This window comes from Sinocyclocheilus grahami, unplaced genomic scaffold (genome assembly GCF_001515645.1).
Source record: "Sinocyclocheilus grahami isolate Dianchi unplaced genomic scaffold, SAMN03320097.WGS_v1.1 scaffold58.1, whole genome shotgun sequence".
NCBI lineage: Eukaryota > Metazoa > Chordata > Actinopteri > Cypriniformes > Cyprinidae > Sinocyclocheilus > Sinocyclocheilus grahami.
Genome location: NW_015505237.1, coordinates 1,165,797 through 1,182,994, shown reverse-complemented (window position 1 = coordinate 1,182,994; position 17,198 = coordinate 1,165,797). Strand labels below are relative to the sequence as shown.

Genomic DNA, 17,198 nt, shown 5'->3' with positions numbered 1-17,198 from the left:
TTATACCTTTTATTTTTCCCCCCCCAAATTCAAAATTTTAAAAAAAAAAAAAAAAAAAAAAAAAAAAGAGGGAAAACATGCCACTGAAGTGCATCTTCATTTCTAACTTTTTGTTTTAACATTTTTAATATTTCTGCACTGAAATGTAGAAAAATTTAATTTGATTAAAAAAAAATATATATATATATATATATATATATATATATATATATATATATATATATATATATATATGTGTATAATAAAGTTGGTTTTAATGCACCATTTACCAAATTCAATTGGTTTAATTGGTTATCTGTGCAAATTAGATAACATATAGATCATTGTGTTGGCGCTTGAAAAGTTTTCCACTTCTGCAGCGAGCAATGCCAGTGATGCAACGCGACGGACCCACAATTCAGTTTGGCAAAGCTTGCCGTCACTCCATTCAAAGTAAACTAGAGGCATTGACGCCAACGCCCCGTGTAAATGTGCCGTCAAAGAGTGCATTGATATGTAGTTTATTATAATTGATTGACATATTGATATATAACTCATTAAAACATTCATATTGCATATTTTGTTTCTCGAACAATCTTCCCATTACTGTGTCAAAAATCAGAGAGAAAAAAAGGCCAAACATAGCCAAACATCTTGTCTCAGAAAACATTTGTTTGGTACTCTCAGTAAGTGCTTTTTTTGTCAATTTGTGCTGTCAATTGACTGAATAAGAATGAGAGCTTTGCATTCTACCAATATATAATCTGCCTATTATTAACTATAACATCACCGCTTTATGGGGATCCAACGGATGCCCTATGTTATTAGTTACCATTCATTATAACTGGGCTACAGTCATTTAGCAGGTCATTGTAGCTCAAACACGATGGCGTGGGTGTTTGTACAGGTTTTTCTGGGGTGTCTCATTTTTCTGTAATCCACGTTACCATGATTCCCTTAAACCCTTTGGATTGCTTTTACACTGATCAAAAGCTGACACCAGCAAAGAGTAGTATGAATCGGTTCCGCATCAGTGGACCCAAACACCCACTAAAGTCCATTAATAACCGTTTGCGTTAAGGTCTCCTGGTCCTTCACTCTTGTGAATGGCCTATTAAAAAGGCTGCTGGGATCTTGAAGACCTCGTGTGAAAGGCAGGATGCCCTGAGCATCGAAAATGCCTTCTTACTTTTCTCCGGTTACAGCCTTCGTGACCTCAGCCGGGGTTCCCATGAGCGGTTTGTTGACCCGAGGTCCATTGAACCCTGCCCTCTTTGACCTTTCATGTCACTGCTCGCTCCAACAGCAAGAATTTGGGTACCAGACTTCAACAAACCATTATTCAAATATTCAATCCTAACCGGACCACAAGAACAATCGGTTGCTCTCTTGGCTTAGTCCCATTCTAACCCTCCGTACAGTACTGCCATTCAAAATGTAAATAGAGTCCCGAGTAAGCCCCATGGCCGTTGAATGTCCAATGAAAGCTACTGAGCATAATAGGCGTGGAGGCACCAATTCAGCACGTCAATAGTGGCTTCCCAGTAGCTTGCAAAAAAAAAAAAAACCTCACTCTTGCACAAACATGCATTTACTATCTATGAACAAATGCAATACTTTTCCATATAGTCTACAGATACACCAAGCACACATTTACTGCTGCTGGGTGAATCCAAAGCTCTTATTGTGTCTCTCTCATGGAGCGTTACACCAGCGAGGGATCTTGGAGGAGCCAGCTTGCAGCTCAGTGTGTGAGCAGTGGATGGGACTGCAGTGCAGTGCAAGGGGAGGAATTTTATTAGCGTAACCCAATTAACTGCACCAGGTGACAGCCATGCCACACTCAATATAGCAATACATCCTCAAGGAGGCCGCATAAGGGAAGGACAACTAAATGTTCAAATATTCTATGGAAAATATGAGTAACGCTTGCCTTTGCAAAAGTCACCAAGGGGCATTGCTAGAGTATTCTAGAGCATTCAAAATAAGTGTGATTATCAAATAAAGGCTGAAATTTAATTAAATAAATAAATATATGTGCTGTATGTTTTAGAGTGAAGCACAGCACTGTGTTTGTTTATGATCCAGTGTTTTCAGTATCTCAGAATGGCTCGGTTTACAGTTACTCATCACCGCACATGGTTTTTGAGTTTTTTCTATGTGTATTTGGGCACCAATCATCTTCCCAAACTTGGAATTAGAAGTGCTTATAAAGTCAATAAAAAAGTTGAATAAAAGACGAATTTTAGATGCTCCCTGTAGTATTCATCAAAATGACAGCTTAATTGTTTAAAGTTTGAAAATTAAGAATAAGAATTTATTAGAATATAAGAATTGCAATTTGAAAGTTGCGCTGTAAAAATTTGTTATTAACATTATTTTTATTACTATGTAATTTAAATACAATTTCTTTATTTTACAGTAAAATATTACAATAGTAATGTTTCCGGTCCTGTGTTTTATTTTTATTTAGTAATTATTATTATTCTCATCATCATCATTATTATTATTATTTAGTCATATTGATATATAAATCACAAAATTTTGGGCCATATTGTGCAGCCCTACAAATAAGCACAGCAAAGCTAGACAGAGAAACTGAAATTGTTTTCCCCAAATCTTGGAGCCCTATACCCAAATCTCTATGATATTCTTGCCTCTAGATATGGCTTATGTCTCTCCCTGAAATATAAGCTTATTGACCATGTTTCACCAACAAGGCAAAAGTCATAAGTCAAAGCACATCTCTATTCAATAAGCCACACAATTTGAGGTATGTCCATAGCCCAAACATGCAGGACACATGCAGAAATTTAATATTAAAGGAACACTCCACTATTTTTTAGGCAAATTTTTCAACTCCGTTAAACAGGTGAGTTTTACCATTTTACCGATCTCTGGGTCTGGCGGTAGCACTTTTAGCTGTAGCTTAGCATAGATCATTGAATCTGATTAGACCGTTAGCATTTCTTCTGTAGTTACATCGTGTACTAAGACCGACGGAAAATGAAAAGTTGCGATTTTCTAGGCCGATATGGCTAGGAACTATACTCTCATTCCGGTGTAATAATCAAGGAACTTTGCTTCCGTACCATGGGTGCAGCAGGCGCAATGATATTACGCAGCACCTGAAAATAGTCCCCAGCACGCTCCCTGTGCAAGCAGGTGGTCATGTTGGTTATGTTGACAGAAGTTAGCCTATTTTCAGGCACTGCGTAATATTTAATTTTCCGTCGGTCTTAGTACATGATGTAACTACAGAAGAGTCAAGATTTAAATGGGAAAAATATAGAAACTCTTTGGTCATTTTTGAGCAAGATGCTAACGGTCTAATCAGATTCAATGATCTATGCTAAGCTACAGCTAAAAGTGCTACCGCCAGACCCAGAGATCGGCTGAATGGATTCGAAAACGGTAAAACTCAACTGTTTAACTCTAGGTGAGTTGGAAAATGAGCCTACTTTCAAAAATAGTGGAATGTTCCTTTAAGGATTAAGGAGTGTGCAATAACAGTATAGATGCTTTACTTGGCAAACACAACTAATAAAGCAGTTATGGAATAGCAAAAAAAGGCTAGACACATACAAAAATGCAAGTCAAATTTTTAAGGATAGACATCAAATTTCTAAGGAAAGTTACATAATAGAGCAATCGACATAAGAATACTTTGCCAATAATGTAATCTATGTGCTGGATTTATACAGATTATGTAATTAGCTGAGAAAATTGTCAATTTTAAATATATACATCAGAGTTCTTAATCGCATGTCCTGACACACTTTCAAACCATAAAATACATGAACTACACCCAGTTCAGCTTTGGGAATGGGCCAAATTTCCACATCCTGAATGAGGCTTTAATGTACGATTAAACTGACCCAAATTCAATAGCAGAAAAGTCCCTTTCTACAGAGAATAATAGACCTTCCAAAAAGCCTATATGCAAATGCGGTACCAAACCTTCACTAAGCCCACCCCCTGAGTTCCCAGGCCTTGCTTCCCGAGGCCCTGAGAGCACAAAAGTGGTCCATGCAGCCAATGCCTTTTCATCGGTTACTGACATAGACTTGGTAGAGAATGCAGCCCCACAGCTATTTCACCTGATCATAGCTGCAAGGAGCTGGATGATCTGGTATCAAAACTAAAGTTGACAAACTGACAGAGTAAAGCCTACAGTGTGCAAGTAGTGAATGTCCAACACATTTGAAATCGTCATCGGCAGTGACCAATGAGCTTCTACTCACACTGAGGAACTAACAAGCCACAGTCATATTCAAATATGATTCAAACCTCATATTTCACATATTACAAATGTAGATTGTTATCCTACACCAGTACACAGCCAATGTATTTTCAAATATTTTTGTTAATTTTTTGAAATCCCTACAGTTAAGTGAATGGAATTCACTGTTGTAATTACTGTGGATAGCTGTACAGGCATTTGTTGTTAAAGCAAACCCTTTTCTGTGAATTTTGCACACTCTCACCAAACTTACTTACTCCCAGAATGGACGTTTGGGGGCAGAGCATGGAAAAGAAACAGAAGCCATTCACATTATTAGAAGTCAATGTATCATCTACAGTGTTTCCTACAGACTTACACTCTATGTGTGGCGGCACATCCCCGGGGGGATTATACATGTGTATAAATATACTATATACACGTTTATGCAAATTCATTCTCTGCCAGTAGGAGGCACTTTTAGAATGGGTGAAAGAGAGGTTTCACCGGTAACGGCTGTACACTAAGCAGCACCGCACTCATAAACACTGATTTATCACGCATTACATGCCAGATTAAATGAAAATGACATTGAAAATTTTCTGAAGACACACGGTTTCCTTTAGAAATACAGTGATATAAAAACACCCGTGCCGCGTTTTGATTTTGAAACGTGCAGTGCTTATGTTTATTCAACGACGTCAAAGCCTTTTGGAAAATCTATTTGTGGTGGTCAGTTTTGATATTGTGGCAACCCACCACAAATAAATCAATGTATGGGAAACACTGATATAGAGATATCACGGGAACCGATACTATGGTACAGAGTCGGTATAAACATTTTCAAATCTTGCCGGTACTTGTTTTTCTTCAATAGCGTTAGTCCCGATGGTACTGAAGGTAGCCACTAGCGAGGCTGCAATTCTTCTGGAACTGACAGATGGAGGCGGAGCATACTCCTAGAAGTGTTTCAGTCAGTCCTCAAAGGGTAAAGAAAAAGAAAAAATGCCTACAAGCACACAGAAGAACTAAACGTGGAAGATGGTGATGATATATAAATAGGATTGCGTGAGATTTAAATGAGCGCGTGCAGCTCTGAAAGCATGAGCACTGAGCATGATCACACACACACATAAAGTTACGGTCTGTCTGACAGCTTACAGCTTGTTCATTCATTGTGTATCCGTCTGCAGATTATCCATATTTACATTATTGGCTAATATTACTGGTTTAAATAATTGTTTATGTTAATGGTTTTAAAAAATATATATTTTCAGCCTGCCAGTATGTCAGTAAATTTAAACGAATGCTTGCATTCAGAGTATGTGTGTGTGTGTGTGTGTGTGTGTGTGTGTGCGAGAGTGCATGCGTGTTTGTGTGTATTATTTGAAGGCCAAGTGCCACTAATATTTTGTTTTTGTAATGTTAAATAAAGGAGTTACTCTTTCAGTATTATTGTTATTTTTTACCTTTGGTATCGACTTGGTATTGAGTATCGAGTACTTTTAGTGGTATCGGTACCGACTACTAGATTTTTGGTATCGTGACATACCTAGTATCATCAGAATAATTCGCTGGTACAGCCCAAAAATTAAAAAATGTTTATGCTATTTGAGCATAAGTAACAACATTTATGCGTCAGTTCCTGGCAGATTTTGTTGCTGATTTTAAGTATGTGGTGAGCCTTTCATTATGTTCTTGTTTTTTCTCAGGATTTCCTCATTCAAGTAGACAGCACTTGGTCTTGCATGCCTGAAATAACTGCCCAGAGGAATTGCAAATATGGCCGCAGAGTGAACAGACTTTCCTTGATAAAACTCAATTCAATAATTCCTGCACCTGAATACTAAACCTAAATTAAAAAATGTAAAAGCACTCTTTATTTAATTTGTCTCTTTGTCATATTGTTTGCACTTTGCTTCTGTGTTCTCATTATTAATAACAAAAACAAATGGATGATGGCATTGTCTATCGGCCCAACCCTATTACATAGGCCTAATCAAATCAAATCAAATCAAATAAAAAATAAAAATAAATAAATAAAAGTATTTATTTATTAATTTACTTGTAGATTATATTACATTTTAAAATGTCCATCATCAGATTACAGTTACATCTCAATATGGCACACTATAATCTCAAATTGGGAACGAGTTAGGTCTTAAGTAATCTAAAAGTAATCAAAAATTAGTCCAAATACATTACTTAAAATGAATAATCCAATAGATTATGTTACCAGCTACGATTTTCACTGTGTAAATTGTAATCAGTAACAGACTACTATTTGCAAGCAATCCACCCAGCACTGAGTGCTAGTTACTAGTAATATGGTGAAATTAGTAGCCTATCTGTATCCTTAAATGCAATAATGAGAGCTTTGAGATTCACTCAGATATCTGATGAGTTGGCACAGTTTTAATCATTTATTTGCTGCTTTGACAACACTGTTGATTTTAGCAGGTCGACTTATGCACCTTCCGGAAGAACAGCTTTTAATAACACCTTAGTTAGATAACATTCCATATTTTCTACAGAAGTCTGAAAATTACCACCACAAAATCAATCAAAAATTGTTAATTCCTGGTGGGATTAAAGGGGTCATATGATGTTGCTAAAAATAACATTGTGTATCTGGTGTAATGAAATGTGTTTATGCGGTTTAAGGGTCAAAAAACATTATTTTCCACATACTGTACATTATTGTTTCTCCTCTATGCCCCGCCTTTCTGAAACGTGTCAATTTTTACAAAGCTCATCGGTCTGAAAAGCGAGGTGTGCTGTGTACTGAATACCTCAAGTGTGTGACGGAAATGTTACGCCCCTTCCCATATTGTGATGCCTGCGGCAACCACATGTGACGACCCCGGGCTGGACTCCGCTTCGTCCACGGTGAAAGCCGATCCTGCGATCGACAGCGCGAAGTTGATGTATTTCCTCAGCAACCAGCACGGATAAGCTCCAGGCATGACGAAGCGGATATCATCCTCTTTTGGAAGACCAAACAAAGTAGTTTTGCTTTCACAACGAATCACACAAGCTTCTTCACGACATGGCGGCGGCGGCGGCGGCAACAATACTACAGCGAGAATAAAAGTTACGCCTTCTTTCTTTGCGTGAACATTTGGGCGGCGTTATGCAAATCTTCCCACATCGTGACGTAGATATGTGGGGGCGTGTTCGAACGAGCCGTTTTAGGTAGGCGTGGTTGACTCTTAACTTTTATAAAGAATATCTATTTGGATTTGAGACTTTAGTCTTTGCAAATTTACAGATCTTCTTTATGCACCAAGAGCTTGTAACACTCCAAAGAGAAAGGAAAAATTTAAATCGCATCCTATGACCCCTTTAAAAAAAATCAAGTTTTCCACTGACTGTCACTCAAAATATCTGTGTAATCTGGAGTACTTTTTGCATGCAACATTTAAGTACATATTTCACTATATTGCTACTAACATATGATTTCTGGTCTGTTTTCGAGGGCTCTAAAAATAACAAAAGATATTTTGCCTATGTGCTGCCTTCGAGTTCACAGTGAACTGCTCAATACAGCCTGGCAGAAGCGCCGAGTGCACATGCAACCAGCAAAGATGGCAGACTTTCTAATCGTGTACTTCACTAGGTATCTGCGCCAGTTAGTAAATGTCACTGGGATGCTAATGGACAGCTTTCTCCAAATATTATATAGACCTTGATATGGAGTTGGCACCAGATCGTGGACAGGAATTTTATAAGACAGCATTCATACTGTTATGCAACATGCCCTATCGTGCTCATGCTCAAGATATCTCCAGCTTTGCTCAGAAATATTCATACATAACCAAACAAATACTTAAGACTTACAAGGTAACTACTGCACATGGTGACTTCTATCTATCTATCTATTTAATGAAACCCATCAAAGTTAATCAAGTCAGGAAAATGAGCAATGGTCACCTTTGGATTATCTATGCATATACTGCCAAATCAACTAAAATATGAAACCAATTATTACACATTGCTTGTCATAAACCTGGTGTTAGAGACAGAGATCAGTAGACACGACTTTAATCTTGGCTTTACGTCAAATTTATGAATTCGCGTGGAGCATTGTCAAAAATGGCGACCAGTGGTGGACACGAGGAAATAAAATTACTCTAAAACCTCAAACGTATACGATGCGCTATGCAAAACGTTTAAGAGTCCAAATGCTTTTGGCCTACTGATGTTCTAGTTTAATGCGATATAAAACTGCATTTAATTGATACACCAAAACAAAGCTTCCTGACAAATCAGCCTGTTCCAGCATAAAGCATTAAATATTTAATTTTACAGCACTGCTGTTTTAAAATGACCTGTCATTTATTAATCGCAATGCCCTTTCACGAGCTCCCCTGTTTGACAGATGATCCTGCGGATCGCTCAACTCACCTGCATGGAATCGGCGCTTATAATTTCCCCATTAAGCCTTTTCCCGATCTCGATAGCCAGTTTGGATTTGCCCGTTCCCGTAGCTCCTAAAATCACCACTATAGACGGGCTGATGCCTTTCTGGAGCACACGCGTGGCGGCCGCCATGACAGCAAGCTCTCAGGGCTGTAGAATGATCTGAGCATGCGCGGTGATTTCGCAGCGGAGGAGGGAACTGTATCCAAGCAACTAAAACTGTTTCCATAGGAACGGGATTGAAGGATTCAAGTTGAGCAGGTACGGGAAGCTAAGGATGTTTCATTCAGAAATAGGACAAAAGTTCAACAATCGAACAAAAAGTGCTTGGAAAACAGGAATTGTAATATATATGGACAATAAAATGTCACTGCTTGTTCCAAACGTGGAAGAATCTAGTAAATATGTTTAAATCCTGTTAGCTCTAATAACATTGTGCTAGCAGTGCTGGGTAGCAACTGATTACATGTATAATTTACATCAAATGTATTAATTTATTTATTCATTCATTCGTTTAGATTATATTACATTTTAAAATATTCATAATCAGGTTACAGTTACTTTTTATGGATTGCATGATTACGTGTTATTCACACAATGGCAGTAAATCAGTCATAATTTATTGATTGACCCCTGATTCTCTTTTTTTCTCCTTTAAAATGTCCTCTCTAAATATCATACCATTTAGCTTTCACTATATTCACAATATAAAATGGTTGTGTACATATCATGTAAACACATTTGCAAACCATGCTTCTAAATTTGGTTGAAAAAAGCAACCTCCTTTGACACATTTATTTCAATAATTGAACAAAACATTTTCATGTTTACAGTTCGATGTGCTGAATGGTCGCATTGAATGCAGGTAAACAAATTCAATATTTCTATTTTTAGTGTTCGAATGTTTAATTTATTTGACATTTGTATGGCTTTTTATCAACTCACAAAACCACTTCAGTTTTTCAATTAAGCCCAGTTTGGCAAATCCTGGTTTAATGAATTTCATAATGTTGATATAAAAAAATGGGTTATATTTGCTTTTTTATATAAAATTTTTCATTTCATTGTAAGTTTAAAACAGGTTAGATCAAAAACGTTATCTAAAAAGTAGTCAGAATACCTTACCTAAACTAACTAAAGTTTTCATAATGTAATCTGTAATCAGTAATGGACTACAATTTGGAAGTAATCTACACAGCTCTGTTGGCACAGTTTTTAAAGGGGTCATATGATGCGATTTCAAGTTTTCCTTTCTCTTTGGAGTGTTACAAGCTGAAATTTTTTGCTTTGACAACACTGTTGACTTTAGCAGGTCGACTTGTGCACCTTCCGGAAGAACACGGGTATGAATAGCTCTCTTCCGTCTCCATGGCAACTGAGCGTTCTGCGCCAAAGAAAAGAGAGATGATCGTTGCCATGGCAAAGAAGGCCACTACGACATGTCAACTAAAAGTGGCTCTCGCTAATGAAACGTTCTAATCGAGTTCACACACACTCGTACAGGTGATGATGGAGTGAAATAGCTCTTATGCCACGCATAGTAAAACCTTGCCCTATTTTCTGGCATAACTGAGCCAGGATAATACTGTTTAAACAGTTATGGTGCATTTCATAACCAGCCATTGCCCCTCTAATCCAGATATTACTTAAGAACTGTCAAAACTCTTAAAGGGACAATTCACCCAAATGCGATCATCATTATTTTCTAACAGCAGATCAAGAAGCTACATCACAGCATGACATTCGTAGCTGAATTAAAAGAACAAAAATGTAAAACTGCAGCGCAGAAGGAAAGTGGAGTAGATTGTATGTTTGTTTTTTTTACATTTTAGATGTATTATTATTTGTTGTGTGTTGAATTTAAGTTTTTAAAAAGATGTTGCAGAGCTCGAGGTCATATCATGACAGTGTATGAAGAAAATTTGCAAGCTCAAAGACTAGTGTGACCATGGCTTCAGTCACTATTCACTTTCATTGCATCTTTTTTTATACAAAGAAGTTGAATGGTGACTGAAGCATCTCCTGTTATGTTCCACAGAAGTCAATCATACTTGTTTGGAACAACATGAGGGTGAGTAAATGATGACAGAGTTCTGTTAAAACATAACATTTTTATGGCTTCAGGTGTACGTGGAAATAAATGCCAATTAACAAAGAAAGACAAGCATGCTGACGTGATTTGAAATGAATTTATTTTATTGTTTACCCAATTTTGAGTTTATGTATATAGGCTTATGAGGTACAGAACACAAAGTGCTTCGACAATGCTGCTGCCATTCTCCTCCCGTTATGACACCTGACGACAAGAGAAAACATTTAAAAAAAACAACAACGGGTTACTGATGGCATATGCATATTTTACCCTTTTGGCCAATTTCAAAGCTAAATGTACAAACAAAAGTCACCTCAATCAACCAGTGGTGATTGCTGTGAGCACATGGCCTTTATTTTTATTTATATATATATATATATATATATAAAATTTTATTTTTTTTACAAATAATTGATTTACAAATGACCATGTGCATAAACTTTAAATGACCATAGTCATATTTGGAGATAAGCAAGCATACACCACCAGTACAACTTTATATTTAAATAGAAATCAAACAATGATACAATTAATTCTGTAAGAAAATATAATTAGTACAAAATTATTAATTTTTTTTCTGCCACAAAAGCAATAAGCCAAAGAAATTTCCGAACACAAGGGAATAGGCAGTGAAAACAGCATAAAGTGGCTAGTGATGAAAATGAAATGTTGATAGTGTTGTTTTACTTAACTTTTTGATTTTTATTTACTTTTCTTAACAAAAATAGAAAATTTGAGATACTCTAGGGAAGGCAGGTGGGCCAACCAAGTTTTAGGACAAATGACAGAAAAATAGAAAATAAAGTCTATTAACAGTGCTGATTACATACTCAAAACACAAAGCATGTATTTTTACACAATGTCCTGTACACCACTACAATTATATACATATGTCCGAAGAATATGCCACAGTTTATATACACTGCAAGGCTGACACTGTCCTGAATGTTCAAGATAACAATAACATACAAAAACTGAAGAGAAAAAAAAAAAAAATGTAACAAAGGAACAGTGATGCAACTTCCTGTCTGTTAAACGTATGTGGCAATGGGGGCACACAGCTCTCCTTATATTTAGGTTACTTTAGAGAAAGCACTATTAACGGAGAAGCCACATTGATCAAAGACCCTTAAATATATTTACCCAGATAAATTCAAGATTCTGCCACAAAAAAAGGGCTTGATTTAGAAGATCGATTACACATGCATATAAATTGCTACATTTCAAATAATGCCTAATTTGGCATGCTAATTCAATGATACAAAAAAATACTTCTCCCCCCCAAATACTATAGCTTTCACGAAAGAATTTAAGATAACACACATTCATGGTTTAAATCTTCAAATTTCAAATGAAAACCAGAAATAATGACCCACTTTGGAAAATGTTTGAACCAGTTCCACAGCTTCCACAAGTACGTCTCCCCCATTGCGAAGGCAAGTGTGCAAAGAACAAAAACTGAAGAACTAATCTCAAAATATAGAGTCCGTTCCATTAAATATCCCACTTTTGGAAAGAAAGGAAAAAAAGAAAAAAAAAAAAAACACGCAGTCCTACACAGTTCCTATTGAAAATATGGCTGGACTATGAAGGTTTATGCACGCTTCAGTTCAGCGAGTCTCCGCAGTAACTGCTGTTGCCTCTTTTTCAGCTGCTTCTTCTCCTGGGCCTTCTGTTTGTCGCTGACATGCAGAGTACGCAGGTATTCTGTGGCCTTGGTCAAGATCACAACTTTGGGTGTCTTTGGACAGTCAACCAGGCCTGGGATCTCATCCCGTAGGGCCAGAAATCGGGAGCGTAGGTCATTGCGTCTTTTCCGCTCCAAGAAGTTGTGTGTCTTACGCTTGTCCGTGTCCTCACAGTCCGAACTCTGAGGGCTGGATGGTTGGGATTTGAGGTGGTAGGATGTGTGTGTTGGAGAAGCGGAGACCGTCTGAGATGGGGTGGGGACTGAGGGGGAAGGTAAGGGGGTTTTTCTTTCTGGGGTTTGGGGTGTGGAACCCAATCGTGGCTGCAAGGTCTCTTGCCTGATCTTCTTGCGAGGCGGCTCCTCTTCAGGATAGCTGTCAGGAGAGCGGGCAGCATAGTTGTGCTGCTGCTGGTGAATGGAGATGTGGAAACGCTTCATGCAAGGGTCATAGGGGTCTGCACGAACCGTGATGGTCACTGGTTTACGGGCGTTCACCAAACGGGACTTGTTCTGCTTATGTTCCACCGTCACAACATCAATCTCTTCATCATCTGGAAGAACAGAAAGAAATGTAGATTGACTTAGACATATCTTGTGTAAAGCCACCTCCTACCAAGTCCAACACCATTTTATTCACGCATCCAAGCATGTTAGAAACTCCATTCAGAATGTAAGATCTAATTAGATGGGTCCTAAAACTACAAGATGAATCTTAGGTTTCTATTAGTTCCCTATTCTCAGCAAGAGGAAAGTAAATGAGGCTTTGAACAGCAATAATGAACTCGGAGTCACCTCTGATGTGCATTTTGATAAGAGAAGCATCTGATCCGAGTTCCCTCTGCTCTGATTTCACTATGCTATTACTCTGATCACAGAGCACAATTTGTCACAAAACAAGAAATTCACTAATAAACGTAATATTTAAGCCCCCCCCCCAAAAAAAAATCTATGAAAAGTCAATGGGATCTACTGTTGCTTTGGACACAACATTCTAAAAAATATCTTCTGTATTCTGCATCTAACAGGTTTGGAATGTCATGAACAAATGATACAGAATTTTGAGTAAAAGTTGCAAGTGCCCTTACAATGTGGCAGCTTCAGATACTAACTGTTCATTCGTGGACAGTTGAGTGGCCCTGAACACTTTAGGATTCAAGCATCCTTATTATTGGTTTCTGCTGCTGGCACCACCCACAAGTAAAACAATTTCTCCTTTTGTTTCACTTGAGGAATGTGGAAGCTCAGCACATTATTACAGTAGAAATCTAGATGAAATGCCAACCTAAATCCCATGGCACCAATGCAACTTTTCTATTCAGGTATGCCAGGTTCTGGCTTAGTTCTACTTAACGCACAAATGAATGGTAACTACTGTATTGCACGATCCTAGACACTGAGATCTCCGTCAGGTGTCAAAAGGAGGCGTCAGCACAGGTTGCACTGCACGGTTAAGCAAATAAGTGAGTCGCGTTCAAAGTCAACGGGCTCGAGCTTACCAGAGGAGTCGGTGCGAGATTCTGACCCGGATGACACCGGTTTCTTGCAGCTGCTGCTCAGGGGGAAGGTAAGGACAGCTGCTGGATCCACGCAATCAGTCGCCAAGCTGTTGTCCGCAGGGACGCACTGCGCCTTGCTGGAGAGCTTCGACTGCGCCGAGCAGGACAAGCGCTCGCTAACAACTTTCTCCAGCTGCTGACTTGCGGAGAAACTGCTCCACATACAGTCCTGAATAATGATGGAGCTCAAGTTCTCCAGAGTTTCCTCCGCGTTCAGTTTGCACTGTCCCTCCTGCTCGTCGTCCTGCCCCAAGAACTGGGACATCCACTCTAGTCTGTCCCCAGGAGATGGACCGGTCCCTTCCAGTATCCTGACAGGCGACATGGGCGGGGTTGGCACGAGCTCGAATTTCTTCCAAATGTCCTCACTCGGTGCGGTCGATTTGAAAAAGAAGTCCTCGTCCAAGTTGAGGTCGTCGTAGAAATAGTGCTGATATTGGTCGCATTCCTCCATCTCCCACTTCTTATTTCGCGATGCGTTTGCACTGATTCCTGCCATTGGTGGCTTCCTCAGAGCTCAAGATCTGAAAACCACAATTGATCCGCTTTTAAAAACAACCCGATCTTATGGTGCTCTCCTAGAGATAATGAACTTAAAGCACTTCCTTTTTATTTTATTTTTATTGTGTACCCTTGCAAGCATTTTAATAAATAAAAAATAAATATAAAATGTATCCCAAATAAAAGAAATGATGAATTAATTATTTTAAAAAATATGCATGCAAATGTATTATTAAAGACGCATAACAGATAACGCGATACTATAACGTTAGAGTATTTGGTCTGCATGCACTGACACTTTACAGTACAAAACTTGAAGTTTCGCAACATACTTATATTACATGACACAACCTGCTTCATGTAAGTGCATATGCTACTACGAGTGAATACTGTCTCAAAAACGATTAAGACATAAATTAGGCGCTCCTTGCTTAAACACTTACCGTAGCACAGATCCGGGAGACGGTGTGGTGCATGTCATTTGAGACGCGAAAATAAGGGCTTGCGGTTCACCGGTGAGCTCCAGCTAAATGTTTTGCACAAAAAGCTTTCATATCAACAAGTTCAGAAAAGCGTCGTCAGCTGTGTGTTGAATAATCCTGTCTTGTGCTGGGTTTCTCAAGTGTGGTTTTGTGTTATCCGGCTGTTGTTTATAAGTTGCGTTTCGAGGATGTTTGCTAAATTGCAGTCCGCTTCTTCGTGAGAACTTCGCTTCTCTCTGTGTGCTTTATAGCGCCTGTGTGACCCCTTCTCAAGCCGCAGCTCGCGCTCACTATGGACACCTGAAACGAGTACCGCACTATATTACCCAGCCAAAGTAGTGGGAGAATTTGCATAGAAGGCGGGACGTAGTGCGCTGACCACGCCCACCGCTTAAAGCGACAGCGTCTGCTAGAGAGGTGCATTTGAGGTTTGAGTGTCTAGATAAATTCGGATGATGATTGAGAGAAAATGTTTGGCTGTTTCAGAGTGAGAGACACTTGTAAGACGATATACTCTTTATCAGCTCAACAACCAATTGAAATACGCAAGAATTCAATATGAAAATGCATTTTATATGATACCATTGTCAGAAAGTAACTAGGGCTCATACAAGCAAGCCACATAAATGTTCCAGATATTTAAAATATCAGTTATTTAAAACGTAGATTACTGTTTTATAATATTCTGCTTATTATTGAATCAGCAAAAAACAGTATTTTTGAACATAAATATATCTATACAAACATCTAAACATCTCTAAAACAAGATGAATTTATTTGATATTTACTTTAAAGGTGACATATTATGCCCCTTTTTACAATATGTAATATAAGTCTCAGGGGTCCCCAGAATGTGTCTGTGAAGTGTCAGCTCAAAATACTCCACAGATCATTTATTATATCATTTTGAAAATGCCTATTTTGAGTGGAAGCAGAAACAAGCTGTTTTTCGGGCCTGTGTCTTTAAATGTAAATGAGCTGCTGCTCCCCGCCCCCTTTTTTAGAATAGAGCTGCACCTTTACAGCTCGTACCTGCTAAAAACATCTATTTTGGTTCTGATCATCATGTTTATCGCACTGAAATCGTGCGTTTTAAACCATATGAGTTTAAACTTCTGATATAAGGTTTTCTGAGCGCACACATCCAAAGCACACGGACAGAAAGCGGCTGTCACAGCACGTGAGTACTAAACTAAGTTCTCATTCACAGACAAGTTTACGTTAAAAACACACCAGTTACAAAAAGAGTCGGTTAGGAAAAAAATTAACTTAAATGATTTTAGCAAATGGCTGCAATATAACAAAGAGTGAAAAATTTAAGGGGGTCTGAATACTTTCCGTACCCACTGTATATATATATATATACAGTATATATATATATATTCGCATATACATTTTTCCTATATTACAAACAAATAGCTACCAAAATACATTTAATAATGTATTTAAATTATATTTTATAATGATAATTTGATATTTATTTATAATTATAAAAACTGTTTACCAATAATATTGGAATAAATAAAATAGTAATATAAAAATATCTTGTTTTAAGAATGTTTATAAACAAACAGATAAATAAATAAATGGGAGTTCGTTTTTGAGTTTTTGGTTGGAAAAATTGTTTTATAAAAAAAAATGCCAAGAAAGCTAATTCCAGGGAGCCGATTTTGTCCAATAATAAAATATAATAATAACTTCTTACAATGCAAAATGTTAGCGAATTATTGTGCATTTGATCTGAGAAAAGTGAATCATTAGCCAAGACCTTGTTTTGTTTTTGTCTCACGCACAGCAGCAAACCTATAATTTTGGATTTACATGCACTGTATTCATGTTGAACTACACATTGTTGTATTATTATTGTGAGTGAAAGAGCAAGTCATATCCAGCCTATACATTTTGTCTGTGTTAATTTAGCTCAAGATGATAATTAGTGCCAGACAGCTTAATGAATTGCTGGCAGTGCACAAGCTGTACTTGTGACAATACTGTTTCTAATGGCTATACCACGTGTCCTCTTTTCCAACAATGTCCCATATGGCAAATCTGTGCATTAGGAAGTAAGTAATCGCTGACTAGTGTCTCAATTCAGTGTCTATCCTCTCCTTTCTTTTAAAACCTTGACCTTAGAACAAAGGCTCTTCCCACAGTGATTGATGTATCTCCCTGGAGAGATGTATCTTTCTTTCTCTGGCTTTATGACCTTTTTATAAATTTGCTTTGCTTTTTTGACCCACTCTTATTATCCAAT

General features: G+C 37.8%; 2 protein-coding genes across 2 annotated transcripts in view; both read right to left on the bottom strand.

Annotated features, from left to right (window-relative positions):
- The window catches only part of LOC107584326 (tRNA dimethylallyltransferase, mitochondrial-like), a 100,872-nt gene extending 92,058 nt beyond the window's left edge, over nucleotides 1–8,814 (bottom strand). The window contains exon 1 of the mRNA XM_016270903.1: nucleotides 8,609–8,814. Coding sequence (XP_016126389.1) covers nucleotides 8,609–8,755 — 147 coding nt within the window. The 5' untranslated portion in view covers nucleotides 8,756–8,814. The remainder of the gene's footprint in view (nucleotides 1–8,608) is intronic.
- Nucleotides 8,815–11,508: 2,694 nt separating this feature from the next.
- On the bottom strand, nucleotides 11,509–15,255 carry LOC107584272 (protein L-Myc-1b-like). The gene is made up of 3 exons (XM_016270827.1): nucleotides 14,906–15,255; nucleotides 13,902–14,485; nucleotides 11,509–12,956 (listed from the first exon to the last, which is right to left on the bottom strand). Exons 2-3 carry the CDS (start codon nucleotides 14,458–14,460, stop codon nucleotides 12,310–12,312), a joined length of 1,206 nt encoding a protein of 401 aa, XP_016126313.1. The 5' UTR covers nucleotides 14,461–14,485; nucleotides 14,906–15,255; the 3' UTR covers nucleotides 11,509–12,309.
- Between the last annotated feature and the right edge of the window lie 1,943 nt (nucleotides 15,256–17,198).